The sequence below is a fragment of the Myxine glutinosa genome, unplaced genomic scaffold (genome assembly GCF_964187855.1).
Source record: "Myxine glutinosa unplaced genomic scaffold, kmMyxGlut1.1 SCAFFOLD_1433, whole genome shotgun sequence".
NCBI classification, from domain to species: Eukaryota; Metazoa; Chordata; class Myxini; order Myxiniformes; family Myxinidae; genus Myxine; species Myxine glutinosa.
In genome coordinates this window covers 3,659-21,371 of record NW_027617528.1, presented here as the reverse complement: position 1 = coordinate 21,371, position 17,713 = coordinate 3,659, and the positions used below count along the sequence as shown (strand labels likewise).

At 43.6% G+C, this 17,713-nt stretch overlaps 1 protein-coding gene across 1 annotated transcript in view; it reads left to right on the top strand.

The window, feature by feature from the left end:
- LOC144888233 (prominin-1-A-like) overlaps positions 1 to 14,833 on the top strand; it is a gene marked incomplete at its 3' end in the record, with an annotated part of 40,563 nt that extends 25,730 nt beyond the window's left edge. The window contains exons 4-10 of the mRNA XM_078769144.1: positions 3,927 to 4,132; positions 4,550 to 4,670; positions 10,046 to 10,109; positions 12,316 to 12,405; positions 12,686 to 12,885; positions 14,588 to 14,662; positions 14,773 to 14,833. Of these exons, the coding sequence (XP_078625270.1) occupies positions 3,927 to 4,132; positions 4,550 to 4,670; positions 10,046 to 10,109; positions 12,316 to 12,405; positions 12,686 to 12,885; positions 14,588 to 14,662; positions 14,773 to 14,833 (817 nt within the window). The remainder of the gene's footprint in view (positions 1 to 3,926; positions 4,133 to 4,549; positions 4,671 to 10,045; positions 10,110 to 12,315; positions 12,406 to 12,685; positions 12,886 to 14,587; positions 14,663 to 14,772) is intronic.
- Between the last annotated feature and the right edge of the window lie 2,880 nt (positions 14,834 to 17,713).

The following is a 17,713-nucleotide window of genomic DNA, read 5'->3' as shown; positions in this document are numbered from 1 at the left end:
AAAATCTATTTATTATAATTCTAGGCTGGCAGGATGTCCTCGAGGTACACACGCTCGCCTCTGAACTGTCTAGCCTGGGTTCGAATCTCAACCCGGATATAAACTGTCATGGTGTTTTACAGGCAGGGTGATCCATCAATGTGTGGGCCGTCTCTCGGATGGACGTGAAACTGGGCGTGCCTTTTGCCGCAATTAGGTGGACGTTCAAAGTCCCGAGGGGCCTTTGCGAAGTAGGCTATCAGCTAGGGGGGTCAACCGGTACCAAATTGAGGGAGTAAGGCTAATAATGATTTTTGACAAGGTTTTTACCTCTAGAATAAGAAAATATGTGATAGCAAATTCAACGATGTAGCTAAATGTGTGTTATCACCCATTTTCAAAATGGCCGCCAAATTTCTCAAAATATCAATGGTCAATGTAGTGTTTTTTTCACTATTCACCCTATACCCCAAATTTGGGTATCTTATACCTGGTTTTAGGGGTTAGAAATGATTTTACAACTTTGGGACATCACCCATTGCTAACCAATTGGGACATCACCATACCAGTATTAGTCGTTTGATAAGAAAGTATCAACAAACAAATGATGTGAAGGACAGGCAGGAATGTGTCACCCAATTTTGTTCTCTTCATTGCGTTCCAACATCTGGACAAAATGTTGCACAAGATTACCCTACACCGCAACGAATAGGTGCAAAAATTCATTGATACATTTCCACTATGTCGAAAATACGTGGTGGTGCGATACTTTTTTCCATGTGTATACTTGCAAATCTACTGAATGCCAGTTATTTTCGTGCATATTTTGTGCATAAAGTTGTTGCTATGATGGCAGCCATTTTGTGAAATTGGGCGCCATATTGGATTCTATCTTCTTGGATTAAAGTTCAAATGATGTATTTCATACTTTAAGAGAGTTGTAAAGTCTTAAACATCTCAAAACGCAATGCTATTTGTTACAAATTCCTACAAGAATATGAAACATGGTGTTTTTAATAGAAAAACATGCATTTTGGCGGCCATTTTGAAAATGAGGTGATAACACCCATTTAGCTACATGGTTGAATTTGCTATCACATATTTTCATATTCTAGGGGTAAAGACCTATCCAAAAATCAATATTAGGCTTACTCCCTCATTTTGGTACCAATGGACCCTATTTTGGGGGTCTGGCTGATGGCCTAAAGGGTGGGCCAGTTATCGCAGGCACCATGGCCAAATTCTGAGTTCCTGCTAATCAGTCAAGTGAATGAGTCAATATGTTATCAGGTCAATGAAAGGATCAGACTGTGCCTCACCATTCTAAATTCCCGATGATAAAAATTTACTGCCGTAATGGTGTCGTGCCATAGGGGGAGGGGGGGGATGGGAGGGGGGCTGGAAGGGGCTTTTTTGACCATGATGAGGTGTATATATATCGACTACAGTAGATCTTCGCTCAGGTGCGTTCGTCGACGTGATAAGCAAAGATTTCCTCACTGATGTCGAGATTCCTCCAGATTTCTTTCGGTTTAGTGTTAAACGTCAGTATAATGACTGTTTAGATAGGTAATCATATGCGTTTATACATAGTTTATAATATTTTTTACTTCTGATAAAGGTTTTCCACAACATGGCACGATAATCAATTTATATACGTTAACATGGCATTTGGCCAAGGAGGACACCTTTTGGGGAGGGGGGATATTATTAGTATTGATATTGCTTTGTAATAACATTAATATTATCCTCTTATCATGAGTGTGTTCATTATTCATTAATTTTTTTTATTGAAAACCATCTTGGGAAAAACGCCACGATAAGCTATTTTAATACGACTATACACCTCAACACGGCAGAAACCCCCTTGGGGTTGGGGTGTGTGCAGGGGTGAATGGACGTTAAATCGCCACAACCTCCGTTTTGTAACTCCCGAGTCTCCTTGTCAAGTTTGGTTGTGATTGGATAAGTACCTCTCCCCCGCCCCCCCCCCCCCTTCCCACACCTCCTTCCCCCAAGCCCTCTCCCTTCCACACATCTCCCTGCTCTCAAATGTTGTGTTTGTGTGCTTCCCCTTCTCTCCCCATCTTGTCTTCCGCTCCCTCTTTTTATATATTTTGTTTGTCTGGTTGATTTGTTTGTGAAGTAAATGTTAGCTCTTTCACGAGCCTCGATTCTGTATACAAAAAAAAAAGAAAGAAAAAAAAAAGAAAAAAAAGAAGTAACTACCGAATGTATCTCGGTCTGACAGACAGAGAGACACAGACAGACCGACAGACATCAAATTGCATATTTTAGTATGTTAGATTATGCTGTATTAGAAACAGCAGCAACATAGCATTTAACTCTTGCTCTGTTCTGGTTGAAAGTTTATTCCAGAGATCTCTGATTTGTCATAGAAATTTCTCTTCTATCCAAACTGAATTTTTTTTTCCCATTCTTCAAGGGCTCAACTCTTCTCCCCACACACAACTGGTGCCTTATGATCCTTATGATCACCGACAAGGGGCCAGGAATTAAAAGCATGATTTCCTACAGTGAAAGCATAATATACATCGCATTCCCACAATGCAAGCGGGTATTTCTAGTTCCATTTTTCTTTGCCCATTGGGCACGTATGAGTCAAAGGACAAGTGGAGGGCACCAGTTGTGCAAAAGGTAGAAATCCCTTTTTTTTTTTTTCTTCTAAACTTTATTTGTATCTTGAACATGAAGTGTGTGCGTGCATGCACACAATTTAAGTCTGGCATCCAAGGCAAGTCAGGAACACTCCATTGCATAGCAAAAGGGTATTAAAATTCCGACAGAACAAAAACGTGGGTGTTAAGCCGTCCTCACATGCTTCTAATGTTGCCTGGAAGATTCGTTCCGGTGTCTGTTTCCCCCAGCCCGACTCAGGTGCCTTGGAGTCTGTATTTTTAACAAATGGTTCACAATTCGTAATTTTGTTCACTAATTCGATTCCAATCTCAAGGGTTTAAATGTGCAAGAAGACGGACAGACAAAGCCACGAGATTTGAACACGGAACGGCACAACAAGGCTACTGTCGTGTAAATAGAATACCACGTGACATATTGGCAAACATAGCAGCCACACAATGATGTTGCACTTGTCAGCTCAAAGCATTCCACTTCTTAAGCCTCGAACAATCCACCATTTGATACGTAACAAAGTTGCTTTTGATTCAACCGACGCTCGACAGAAAATCTAGTTTGACAAACGTCAGGGGTGAATATGTACATGGTGAATGGCAAGCATTTAGACCAATGTGACTGTATTTAACCTCAACAGCTACAAGCTCGTTTGTCCAATCGTACGAATACACTGAACACTGATTGTGGAATGCTTGTTGAACAAATATTTTCCAGCTAGCTGTCGAAGGAATGCTGCAGAAAGGTCGAGCAGACAAACTTACGTGACAGCAATGAATCCCACGGTGAAAGGACCGGCATTAGTGTTAAATGTTGCATGGTTAAGTTACCTCCGCCAACGAAGGTGGACGGATATTATGTTTAAAGGCCCAGTTCGTCTGTCTGTCTGTCTGTTTGTCTGTGAACATGATATCTCAAAAAGTTGTGGACAGATTCAGATGGAATTTGGGTGGAGAGGGTGGGTATGTCACTCGGACTAAATGATTAGATTTCGCTGAAGATCCGGATCCGGATCTGGATTTGAGAATTTTTAAGTGATTCTTCACCATTGAGTGATGGGGACAAAAACGATAACAAGATGTGATGTTTCAAAAAGTTGTGGACGATTTATGACAAAACTAGGGGCATAAGTTGGTTAGGTGACGAGAACAAGCCGATTAGATTTTGGTTCAGGTCTGAATGCAGATCCGGTGTATGAGTGGGATACAAAATGCAAACTACGCTCTCTACTGAGTGCCGTTCTAGTTTCACACTGCTGTGATTTCCGTGCATCGCCCCGCGCATCATTTCTTCAGGTTTTGGAGTACGAAGTCGGCTTCCTGATATGTGCAATCATCGGAGTGCTGTTCATTCTGATCATGCCCCTCGTGGGATTCTGCTTCTGCATCTGTCGTTGCTGCGATAACTGCGGTGGCAAAATGCGGCAAAAGGCCGAATCCAATACGCCATACCGCCGGTGTACTTTCTTGAGCCTGCTGCTCTTCTTCACCGTCCTCATGGTGTAAGTACTGATCTTCACCGTACTTGTCACTACCACAACGACTTCTTGCCATTGTTTGCCCCAGTAATCCCCAGTCCCTACATCCTCCCTCACCCTTCCCCTTCAGGCCTGTATAACCTTTAAGCAATTTTTTCACGTTCACGGAGGAGGTTGTACCTGCATCGCACGTAGAACAAGGACAATACGCGGTGTCGGGTTATTTGAATGTGTTTCATACAATGACTGAAGGAAATTGATGAATGGACGTTGTAATGTGATTTTAAATTTGGTTCACAGCAACACAAACTCTATGTCAAGGTTAACAACAACAGGTCCATTTATTTCCTGTTTTTGACATATTACAGTTTTGTTCTCCCCTTTGGTTCTCTTTGTGTTTCCATACGACTTGTGGAATAACTTGTCTTGCCGGTCCAACAGCACCGGCGCCTTTTTCTCCATCGTGGCCAATGAGAAACTTCACCACTCTTACAAAGAGATTCGAGATTTTAGCCTGAACACCATCGACGATATGAAAACGTATATGCGCAGCATTCCCAAGGTAACGACTGCAATCAGCTGCAAGGCACCGGCGACTTGACAAATCGATTATTATTATTTTACTTGAGTCGTTAACTTTGTCACATCCTCATTTCCACTGTTTTGTGGTGTCACACCTGTTGCGGTTGTTCATTTCTCGTTTTGGATAACCAGAATTTCTGAAGCTGTGCCATGGGGCCTCCAGGCTGGTTTAACAAAAGAAATATTTGTAGGTAAAGGTGTCAAAATTATTAAACGAAAATACCACGTTTTGATCAAACACAAGTTATATTTCTACCAATGGTGGGAAGTTTGCAAGAAGCTTCTTCTTTTTCTTATATGGACAGAATTATTCCCATGTTCTTGTGGGGTAGGCCAGGGGAAGTTTTTGGGTCATGGCTTTCACAAACTGCCTGGCCTGGCCTGATGCTCGGCTAAATGGTTAGGGCAGGAATTTCTAATTTAGCCATGGTGCCAGAGATGGCTCGTGTACTCTTCATGAAGGACCGCATGGGATCTTTAACGCTCAGCAACTAATGCCGGCAGATGGGACGTCCAGTTTAACATACCGAGGAGGGATGGAACTACACATTTATGAAACACCAGGATGGATGATGGTTTCTAATTTGGTTGACATTCAAACCAAGACTAGACAGCTCTGAGGTGAGCGTGCACATCCAAATTTGTAAGAAAGATATTAAGTTTTATTTTGTTGTCATGAATGTTCAAATTGTCCCTTGTTTTGTGCATGTACACCTGACCAGTTTTGCTTGTAATTGTTTACATCGCTGTCATTCTCTCATGGAAGACGTTTTCTTCAACAAAGCCTCAAATAATATAATGGAGCAGATACGGTGACCCAGTAGGCCAAGGAAATACAAATCGGTGGGATATGAGAGATTGGGGAAAAGTGATCGTGCAACCACTGCATGGAGCCATGGCACCATCTTCTTGGAACCAATTTAGCTCTGTGCACGGTGCACATGCGGCACTAGAAGAATGAGTTCAGCATATGCACTTATCTATCTGAAGTTGCTGAAATGGCTTTCTCTACGAGGAAGCCAAGAACCTAAAAAAACAAAAACCCATAGGCCCTAAATGTGATTAGCCTGGAGGCCACACCACAGTTATTTTTGGAGTGTAAAAGCAATTCGGCAAAATCCAATAGGTTTTCCATTTCCCCAAAAATTTTACTTTTGTTTGACTGTAGATGTACCCTGGAGATGTACATGGCATTCGTCACTGAAAATCGTCATCGACGTTTATTCCACCTATCTCTTAGGATGGAGAGAGGGAGAGAACTTGCCAATGCTCCCGAAGGGAGTGGGTATTTCTAGTGAGCAAAATGCACTTCAACTCTCTCTTGCTTTTCCAGTTCTTCTGATTTTCCACGCTTGTCAGCGAAACTTACCGGTATTATTATTTTTAAAAAAACTTCCAACCTCACAAGAATAAATTCTGGCATTAAATCGCTTCTGACATAAAATCCTTCCTCTTCTCCAATGGCTTGATCTTGGATCATCAATTTTGATTCAGACCAGGTCATTCTACTCTGGACATGCTGCTTCTGCTGTCTCAACAATGGCTGGAGGTCCTCAATGCCAAACAGGAAATTAGAGCTGTCTCCCTTGATATATCTCGTGCCTTCGATACGGCCTGGCACCATGCCATGCTCACCAAACTCTCCTCGTATGGTATCCATGGAAATCTCCACACATGGCTTGCAGACTTCCTGTCTGGTCGCAGTCAACGTGTGGCCCTGAATGGAATTCTCTCATCTCCCGTTCCTGTTCAGGCTGGAGTTCCTCAAGGCAGTATTATGGGCCCTTTGCTTTTTCTGGTCTTTATTAATGATCTCTGCAACTCTCTGGAAAATCCTCTCTATCTCCTTGCTGATGACTCCACTCTCTGCCGCTCCATACCTCATCCCTCAGATCGGCAGGCAGCAGCCTCTTCACTCTCTGCAGACCTGGACAATATCACAAACTGGTCAAACAAGTGGAACATGTCTTTAAATCCTGGCAAATCTCACACTCTCACTCTGTCCCTCTGAAAAGACCGTCTAGACAACCCTCCCATCTACTTTCTGAACAATCCTCTTGAAGAATTTCTGTCACCCAAGCTTTTCGGTCTCACTATCTGCCATAATCTTTCCTGGGAAAACCACATTTCCAAGCTGGCCTCCAAAACCAGTCACCGACTGGGCATCCTGTGTCATGCGAAGTTCTTTCTGGACACTTCTGAGCTCCTCGCGACATACAAATCTTTCATCCGCAGCTCAATGGAATACTGCTCTCCCCTCTGGGCTGGTGCTCCTGCCTCACACCGAGCTCGGCTCCACGTGGTTGAAACCAAAGCATTCAGAATCATTGGAATCTCCCGCGATGAAGCTGATTCTGAGGGTCTCTCTCTCTCTCTCTCTCTCTCTCTCTCTCTCTCTCTCTCTCTCTCGCTCTCTCTCTCGCTCTCTCTCTCTCTCTCGCTCGCTCGCTCTCTGTCTCTCTGTCTCTCTGTCTCTCTGTCTCTCTGTCTCTCTGTCTCTCTGGTCTTTCTGTCTTCTACCGTCTCCTCTCCGGCCTTGCTCCCCCTGCTCTGTCCCCCAAATATTCCTGCAGGGCGCACAAGATCTGCCAGCAAGCATCTTCTGGTGAAACTGCCAAAATCAAGACTCTCTGATCACCTTCACTCCTTCATTCCTCTTTTCTCCAACCTCTGGAACAAACTCCCACACTCTCTTCAATCTCTCCTTCCTCTAGGTCTTTAAAACAGCTGTTCACCACCATCTTTTGTCTTCCCCCATCCAAAACATTTATCTTTTCTACCCCCGTTTAAACGCCCCAAATTGCTGGAATTGAACTCAGACATTTATAGCTGATATGTGTCCAAATCTGCAAGGACGAATGGGAGAAACTCCCCAAATCCTGATGTGCAAAGCTGATACAAATCCACTTATATACATTAGATATTTCTGTATTTCATTTTTAATTATTTTGTCAAGATTTCTAAAAAAAGAATTCCATTTTGTTCATTACCCATTCTGCCCGAAAACCTTCAAGCAAACGAGCCACCATGGGTGTAATCGAGATCAGGCGAAGTTGGCTGAAATCAGTGACGGGCACAGATTTCGGTACTGGGCATACTGATGCAATTTTCGAGCAATTTGGAAAATGACCAAAACGAAGACCACTATTAAAAAGTCTGGCTGGGGAGGGGGGGGGGGGGTCTGAAATGTCGTTGGCAAACTCTTTCAAAAGTCATATGGGAATGTTAGTTGGATGACCGGCCTTGGATGTGTTCAACCTGCGAAGCTGTTTGTAGACCTCTTGACACTCGATAGACGGGGGAAGACCAGCTGGTAAGTATGCAGGAAAGGAAGAGGGATGGGAAGTCAGTGCAAAGTTGAGCAAAATAGCAATTCCATTCGTATGCAATTTCGATTGGTAATTTTTGTGAGTTTGGGAGCAGGGGTTGGGGTCGTTTGCTCATTCCAGGGAAATATCCCATCTGCTAACGCCAATTGTCTGGCTCAGTCCCTTTCAGATGCTGGATTTTGCGTGCATAATATTCCTTTTCTACTTTTTTTATTTCTCTCTGCACGTCATTTCTTATTTTTCTGAAGACGTGGACGTCATCCTTTTGAAAACTCGTGTCACGGTTGGCAATAAGTCTGCGAAGGCGATTGGTCATCCACGATTTGTCATTCAATCGGCGCTTGATCGTTGCAGACTCAAAATGGAGCTTGTAGTAGTCAGTAATCAGCTGTTGGAACCAATGGGCTTGTGCTTGGGTGTCCATCATATTCTTCATTTCGACCAACAGACCAGTCCTTTTCGGTTATGCACTGCCCAAAAGAGTGAACATCAGTCTGATGGAAAGGTTCATATGAGACTTTAATCAATCGTAGACTGTTCTGTTCATGAATGGGGTGGAGTGCGACAACGGAATGGTACCTGTTTGCTATGGGGGCACATATCACGGGTCCGTACGGATTCCCAATATCCGTTGGAATCCTGTCCAAAGTCGCAGTAACTCAGGTAGGTTTAGTGACGATGTGTGATAAAAGCGTGTGTTGTTGCACGAATGCAGTGTCAGTCATTGAAATCTCCGACCATGAGGAACACGACGTTGTCAGATTGTGCACATGTGCATTCGACCATATCAGTGAGATGAACACAAAAATGTCCATAGATAACCGTAGGTGATTCGAAGATGTCAACTTGGCGCACGTAGTTTCGAGCTGAGAAGGAATGCGATCATTGAATACCTCCCACACATTCAAATCATCATGTATGTAGAGCCCAACCCATCCTCCAATGCGATCACTGCGATCATGGTAGAATAGTTGAAATCCAGGAAGTTGGCAGGCTGATGATTGTCTCTCAGGGGGGGGGGGGGGGGGGGGGGTAGGGGAGGTGTGAAATTCTAGAAAATTTCCCTGCTAGAGCGGGGGTTAGCCTTGCAGTCCCCACAACGATCTTCTCCATTTTGCCCTATTTTCTGCATCTCCCCTTGTTAACCCCCTTTCCCACATTTCTTCTTCTTCCACCACCTTTAGCGAAGAATTTCTTCTTCCACCACCTTTAGCGAAGTCTTTCTCGGTATTCCCCGTCCTGTACTTCCTTCTACATTCATTTCCATTACTCTTCTCAACCAGTCACTTTCATCCTTCCTCGACACATGACCAAACCATCTCAACCTGTTCCTCTTCACAGCATCAATCACAGGCTCTATTCCCATCATCTTTCGCAATTCATCATTTGGCTTCCTCTCTCTCAACAACACTCCACACATCCACCGAACCATTCGCATTTCCACCCTTTCCAACCTTCGTTGCTGCTCTACGTTCATTACCCATGTCTCGCAACCATAAATCATAACACTTCTCACACATGCAGCATACACCTTTCCCTTCAGCTTCAACGACACTCCCCTCATCATCAGCACGCCACTCAGTTCCCGAAACTTCTTCCATGCACATCTCACTCTTGCAACCGTTGCCGAGTCTGATCCACCTTCTCCATTCAGCATGTCTCCTAGGTAGCAAAAAAAATTGAGAAGAACGTGTGATGGAACAAAATGGCCGATGATCCATGTTTTTTTACTTTAATAAGTGCCTGTTCACTATAATGTTCAACAAAAGTTTTAACATGTCTAGAACGAGGTTGAACAACTTTTTTACGCATGTGACGACGAGCAAAACGATGCGACTTGAGCATACGGCGACGTACAGTTCAAAATACCTGTGACTGATGGTACCTGATCGATGCATCTTATTGAGGATAACCTTTGCCATGTGTTCTGTGGATCTTGGTGATATTGTCTTGTGAGGTCATTGATCATCATGTACATTAAAATTTGATGAACACGTTCCAATTGTGCTGCTCTTTCTGCCTTTAGGAAACCAACTTCATTGCCTCACAATTTACACCTGTTTATAACCGCACAAAAGAAAGCATAGATTGTAAGTATGACTTCAGTAAAGGTTGAAATCCTTGCTCCAAGATTGTTCCATCTCCACAATTCCAAAATGATCATTTTTCATTGAACACGTTGGCATGTTTTGTATTTGTTAATGTATCTACATTCCAACGTCGTTCTAATATGAATGTTTTCACCCATGTGTGTTTGTCTATCTCGGTTTATCTGTCTGTCTGTGAGCAGGATATCTCAATAGATTATTGACGGTTTTGGACGAAATTTGGTGGACAGGTTGGGTGTGTGACAAGGATGAATCAATTCGATTTTGGTGAAGATCCGAATACGGATCCGGATACGAGAATTTTTAAGTTATTCTTCCCCATTCAGAGATAGGGCCAACAACGATATATACGTCAAAGTTGTGGACGGATTCGGACAATACTTGGTTTTGTCCATTGATACCAAACACTCGGCCTGGTCTTGACCACGATTCTCCTTCACTTCCCCTTATTCTCAGCCAACAGTCTCCACTCCCCAACTACTCCCACCTTACCGATATCCCTCCTCACACAATCCTGACATCTCTACCATGGTCTACCTATTTTCCTCCTGCTTTGATCCCTCAACATAACCGCTCTCTTTGCCATTCTCTATTCCCCCCCATCTGCACCAATTGTCCAGCCTGCTTATTATCCATCTCCCGGTTATGCTCATCTGCACACCATCCTCCTTCTATCCACCCTCTTCACTCCCACAATCCTCCTGACTCAGTTGTTCTCACAAACCTGCAGCCTCTGTTATTGGCTCCCTGACAGTGCCACCGTTTCCAGACCGTAAAGATAAGCCGACGTTACGCATGACATGCGAACCTTCCCTTTCCATCTCCTTCATATCTTCACGTCCTCCACTGAAGGTTGATTGGAGATTATGTTTTCACCCCTGTCTGTATGTCTGTCTGTCTGTGAACAGGATATCTCCAAAATATATGGAAGGATTCAGACGAAACTTGGTGGACAGATTGGGTGTATGACAAGGACGAATTGATTCAATTTTGGTGGAGATACAGATCCCGACAAGAATTTAAAATTATTTTTCTTGTGACTTCTCCATTGAGAGATAGGGCCGAAAACGATACATAGCGCGATCTTTCAAAAACGTTCTGGATGGATTCTGACAAAACTTGGTGGATGTGTTGGTTTGGTGACAAGAACAAGTCGATCAGATTTTGGTTCAGGGCCGGATCCACATCCGACCTATCGGTGGGACACAAAACGTAAATGGTTCAGCCTGGTGGAGGTATGCGCTCTATCAAGTGCCATTCTAGTGCTGTCAGTCATTACTCCCTCCACCCTCCTCCATGCATTCGCACCCACCTGAAACCTCCGCACCTCTTCCGACTTACCATCCTCATTCACTGCTCCCCCCTCCTACCCCCCCTCCTCATTCACTGCTCTACCCCCCCCCCACCCCCCACCAGATACTCAAACCTATTTCCTTGTCTGATCTTCCTCTCTAAACTGATATTCATTTATTCTCTCTGCTGCCCAAACCACATCACCTCCATCTTCTCCATACTCATCTTCAGCCCATGTTTGTCAAATGCTTCGTTCCACTCCCCCAGTACTTCCTGAATTTCCCACCCAAACAGTACCACAACAGCCAGATTGTCCACATAAAACATCCTCCCCAGATATCTTTCATGTTTACCTTCCTGCTTACCAGCTCCATCACCATGATAAACAGGAGTGAGCCGAGAGCACCTCCCACTTTAAACCGTGCTCAAACTGAACTCTTCCAACATCCCAGCACCAACCCAAACTCTTCCCTTCATTCTCTCATGCATTCCTTACGCTTCTCGCACTCCCATGCATTTCGGTGTCGCCATCACCATCTCTCTCATAATTGAAAAGTTTTTTTTTTTTTTCCCCCAGTTCTGACAGCATTTGCATGCGCACTTCCTTGGTCTGTTTTTTCCTTCATGACCAGACGCCATCTTCTGTTTTGAGAGGCTGTCTTCAAAACTGTTCTGGAGATGTATTTTAACAGTTTTTGTTAATTGTTGCTGTTGATTTGTCGATGTAACGCATCATTTTCATTTAGTTCCTACACGTGCGATTGATTGATTTATTGTTTGTGCTGGTTTTTGTCTCCTTGTTGAGTTTTCTTAATTTTTCTGAATTTGTGGGTGATGACATGATTTGATTTGCCAAACTCGCCCTGACCTTTTGTGCCTCTGTGGGACGGTGCAGTTGTGGACACGAGGCTGGGTTTGCAGATCCAGAATATTTTCAGAGGCAAGGTTGAGGAAGTACAAATAGCAGTTTCGAGCCTGTCTCTGCGTAAGTATTGCAAGCGGGCCGCCGGTCACACACTAGATGAACCTGAACTGTTATTCTGTACGATGACTTCATTTACGTTGTGCTGATTGTTCTGTTAGGACTGGCAAGATAACCCGGAGGTGCGCACACTCACATCTGAGCTGTGTAGCCTGGGTTTGAATCCCGACCCCACTATAAACAATCATCCCAGTGTTTCATAGGCAGGGTAAATCATCAAGGTGTGTGTGCCGTCCATCATGTGAAGGTTGATTCCATTCCGTCCAATCCTCCCTGTGCACAGTCATGTCGGATTCCCGCGCCGAACTCGTGAAGATCGACACATTGCAGAAGAGTCTGCAGAGTGATTTGGAGAAACTCAGGGAAAGCTTGAAGAATGAGACGAGAGCACTGAATGAAACGCTTGCCAATTGTACCACATTGGAGTGCAAAAACCTGCAAAAAGAGTTGGATATGTTGGTCCCAGGTGCCGACTTTAACAAGGTACAGATGGACCATTGTACGACTCGAGATGTGAATCTTTTTGGAATCTTTTTTTTAAAATCTCTTTTTCTGTTCAAGATGTCGAATCGGTCTCATTCCACGTGTATAAGGTTTATTTCCAGTAATCGTGCGTGACGAGATTACCTCCAAATTGATACAAGGTTGTATTTGCTTTGATGCACAACTACCTAGATACAGGTGACATGATGCTGAGTCGGTATCATTACTCCCGCCAGGGAGAAATGCATTCGTGTGTGTGTGTGTGTGTGTGTGTGTGTGTGTGTGTGTGTGTGTGTGTGTGTGTGTGTTCGTGTGTTCGTGAACAAGATATCTGGAAACGTTCTGAACGGATTTGGATGAAAGTTAGTGGGATGATTGCACTTGGGATAAGGAAGAATTGATTAGTTTTTGGTGAAGCTCAGGAAATTATTCCGGATCCAGGAATTTTTTGAAGGATTGTTTACCATTGGAAGATAGGGCTCGTTTTTTTTAAACATTATCTTCTATATATTCTATATTTAACATTGTGATATGAAAATAGTTTTCATATTTGTTGTAAATGTAGTTTAAACTCGTGGTTATGCGTTAGAGCGGTGTATTTCTTAGCAGCGTCGTCTTCAATGTTCATTTTTTTTGTCCCCTGTCGCACCACAGAGCGAAAGGGGGACTATGGTTTTCCCCTCCGTCCGTGTGTCCGTGTGTCCGTGCGGGCGTGCAAGCGTGCGTAAGCGAAGGACCGCATTCGAATTTGGTGTGTGGGTGCAACCCACGTCAAAATCCAAGATGGCCGCCGCCATTTATGTCTGAACCTTGTGAGATGAATATCTTGAAAAATAAGTGAAGTACCAACTTCTAATCTGGTGTGTGGGTGTATCTAGGCATAAGGAAGAACGCTATTGAAAATTGGGTCGCCACGTCAAAATCCAAGATGGCCGCCTCCATGTGTGTCTGAACCTTGTGAGCGAAATATCATAGCATGTTTTCTGCGTCTTCCACTTTGTCAACTCATCACTTCCCCGACGAGGGACCGAGGCGTAACGCTTGTTTCTAATAAAGACATATTCTGTCATTTTTAAACCACCAAAGTGTGTATTCGGTTTCCCCGTTTCATAAAATGTATCGGTTGATACGTATAATGCTTTAAAACTGTTTTTTTTCTTTTTTTGTTACCTCAAAGAGATATCAACATTTACCTCAGCGAAAGTCAATCGCGGTGTCAGTATTTGATGAACTTATAAAGACTTAGGTGAGTTATAAGTGTGACAAGCATGTGCACGGGATTCTTCCCAAAAGAATGAGTGGTCGCATTAGCTTGTACGACTTAAAATGAGGGAGTTTTGTTTTCACGTTTGGGCCAGTTTTACATGTTGTATCCCTAAGGAATGAAACAAACGTTTTTCCTGGCTTACAATTTTATTTGAAGTCACACATGCCTCAAAATACACTCACTTACATAGAATTGAACGCTGAATCCGAAAATGTAAGTGAAATTGCCTTGTTTTTTAACATTATCTTCTATATATTATATATATATATCTGTGCAGTGTCTGTCTTGTGTTGTCACTGAACTACTCCCTCAAACTTTTGTGAAATCGTAGGCCTACTATTCCAACTTGACCCACGGCGGGAGTATGCGCTCTACTGCGTGGCGATCTAGTTTAAAATGTATTTCTTTGTTTTGTTCATCTTTTTTTGTTTTAAGGCACCAAATGTCGACGACTCTTTAAACGTCACAAATGATGTGCTGAAGACCAATCTCAGTTCTCTCATCAAAAAGGTAACCAAGATTAATGTGTCACTGTACCCTGTGCTTGTTAAACACTCGGTTCATTGCACGTTAAAGGTAAACGAAACTAAACAAAACAAAAACTTTCCTTTTGCTTTCAGGGGAATGACAGTTTCAATTCCATCCCAGAGATGGTGAAGAACCAGACCAAGGATGTTTCAGGTGAGTTGCAAAGAACGTCTGAACGGAATTGCGCCGCGCCTAGAATTTCCGTGTCTGTTGAGGTTTTGTTGTCGATTTCGTCCCTTTTTAGTCGATCTAGGCATGCGTCCCATTGCTTCGCTGTCGGGACGAAGGACAGCATGTTGTACTTCACGAACATGTTGCATGTCCATCTGCGAGTGTTAATGAGGATGTAAAATGAAATGAAACACGTGGAAAAAGGATCTTTTATAACTCGCAATTTGTTGTTGTTGTTGTTGTTTTTTTTTTGTGTGGTACGTGTACTTTTATATATTTTTCTATTTCTTCGAGAATTATTGCTATATACATGTATTTTTTGTGCTCGTTCCATGTCCATCTAAATTCTAAAAGGTACTTGCTGTCGTAAAATAATAAATGTTATCGTTGAAACCACTACATTCAGCTCCCATCCCACCTCTTCAATACGGAAAGCTGGGCTTTTAAAATAGTTAAGCCTATCTTTATGATTAAACGGACAAATTATTGTTTGAAGTAAATCGATTATTACCTTTCCAATGCTACCATTTTCATTATCCTACGACACCAGGAACTAAAAAAAAAAAAAAAGGTGTCCCGGCTGCCAGATTTGGCTGATGTTAAAGATCCCCCATCGTGTTCTTTGAAGAGTAGGCGAGTTATCACCTGCACCCTGAAGAAAATCCTGCCCTAACCATCAGCGTCAGCGGCATAGCCACACCCCCTATCCAATGATGTAGCTCAGTAACCACAGGCTGCACATTAAATAATGATGACCCTTTTAAAATAAAGCGTAATGCACACAGATGGACACAGACAGGCACAGGCACAGACAAGCACAGGCACAGACAGGCACAGACATGCACAGACACAGACAAACACACAGACAGGACAGACAGACACAGACAAACATACACACAGAGAGACAGACACACACACACACACACACACACACACACACACACACACACACACACACACACACACACACACACACACACACACACACACACACACACACACACACACACACACACACACACACACACACACACACACACACACACACACACACACACCTCCTTAGCCTGGTGTTGGCTTAGCGGTTAGGGTGCCGGCTTGGGATCCTAGGATCCTGGGTTCGAATCCCAGTCGATCGTTGAATTAACGTCAGGGGGATTGACTCAGCCTGTCATCCTTCTGAGGTCGACAAATTGAGTACCAGCTCTCTCGTAATTGGGGCACTGCATCAGCGGCACAAACGTGCTTCCAGAGAAATGATGCAACCAGCTTGCACAGGCTGCATACGAAAACAACAACACGGCACTTCCTTTCAGTAATATATGTGTACAATGAACTCTTCTGAATGTGACAGTTTTGGCCGCATCACTGCAATGCAATTTTGATGTACACTCTGTACCTCATGTATTTCTTTCTTTGTTTCAGTGTTTGAGTGAGAGTAAATTGATTGTATAACGAGGACTACATTCTTTTTTATTTCTTTTTAAATGTTTGTGTGTGTGTGTGTGTCTGTCTGTCTGTCTCTCTGTGTGTGTGTCTGTGTCTGCCTCTGTGTCTGTGTGTGTGTGTATATGTGTGTGTGTCTCTGTCTCTGTGTGTGTGTGTCTGTGTCTGTGTGTGTCTGCCTCTGTGTTTGTGTGTGTGTCTGCCTGTGTGTGTGTGTGTGTGTGTGTGTGTCTGCCTGTGTGTGTCTGTGTGTGTGTGTGTGTGTGTGTGTGTGTGTGTGTGTGTGCGCGACTGTCTGTCTCTGTGGATCTGTCTGTGTGTGTGTGTGTGTGTGTCTATCTGTCTGTGTGTCTGTGTCTGTGTCTGTGTGCCAGTCAAATGAGAGGTTCAGATTGTATTGTTATCTTAGGTCACAGACTGGGACCCTCGATTCCTTTAAGGTTGCCATGCACTGCCATTTGTCATGTCAATGTCGATCTTGTTAGAGAATACAAACAAAGGAGGACATTCCGAGTTCACTTTGGCTGGTTGCACACCAGCATGCAGCTATCCTCCCATCTTGTTTTTGTTCATGTCTTTGGTCTATTTATTCTTCTTCTTGTGTCTACGTTACCAAATCGAAGTGAATAACGTTATTTTGAAAGTAGTTGCGTGTTCTCACTTTCGCTAATTGCGCGTTATTGTATGTAGTGCACTGGTTGAAGCTCAGTGCGGTTGTTGTATGTTTTGGCCGAGACTAAAGCAGGTGGTGCTGGTTGACCAGCTATACCAAACTGGGTCGGGTTGTGTTATTGCGCGTTATTGCGCGTTATTGCGCGTTATTGTATGTAGTGCACTGGTTGAAGCTCAGTGCGGTTGTTGTATGTTTTGGCCGAGACTAAAGCAGGTGGTGCTGGTTGACCAGCTATACCAAACTGGGTCGGGTTGTGTTATTGCGCGTTATTGCGCGTTATTGTATGTAGTGCACTGGTTGAAGCTCAGTGCGGTTGTATGTTTTGGCCGAGACTAAAGCAGGTGGTGCTGGTTGACCATCTATACCAAACTGGGTCGGGTTGTGTATGTTTTGCGGCCACCTGGAAAGGGTCGGGATAAATGTGTAACCGTAGGCCGTGAAAATGTGAAGCTTTGACATGAGGTGCAGCAATGCATGAGGGTTGTCAAATGGTGTTCTACCTTGAGGGATCATTTTGAAGTTCTCCTGATGGCCGTTTAGGTGTCTCTTTCACCATGGATTATGTGGACTTCCGCCCATCCCCTCCCCTCTCATCCCCATTCCTTTTCTGTCAGCACTTGCATAAAGACCTTGAAGCATTTCAATGTGTGCCTCGTATTTAAGCGAGGAGGTTGAGGTTTTTCACTCAAGGTATCTGTCAAAGCGTCTTTGTCCGCATGTTGACAGAAAATATAGGATCTGTC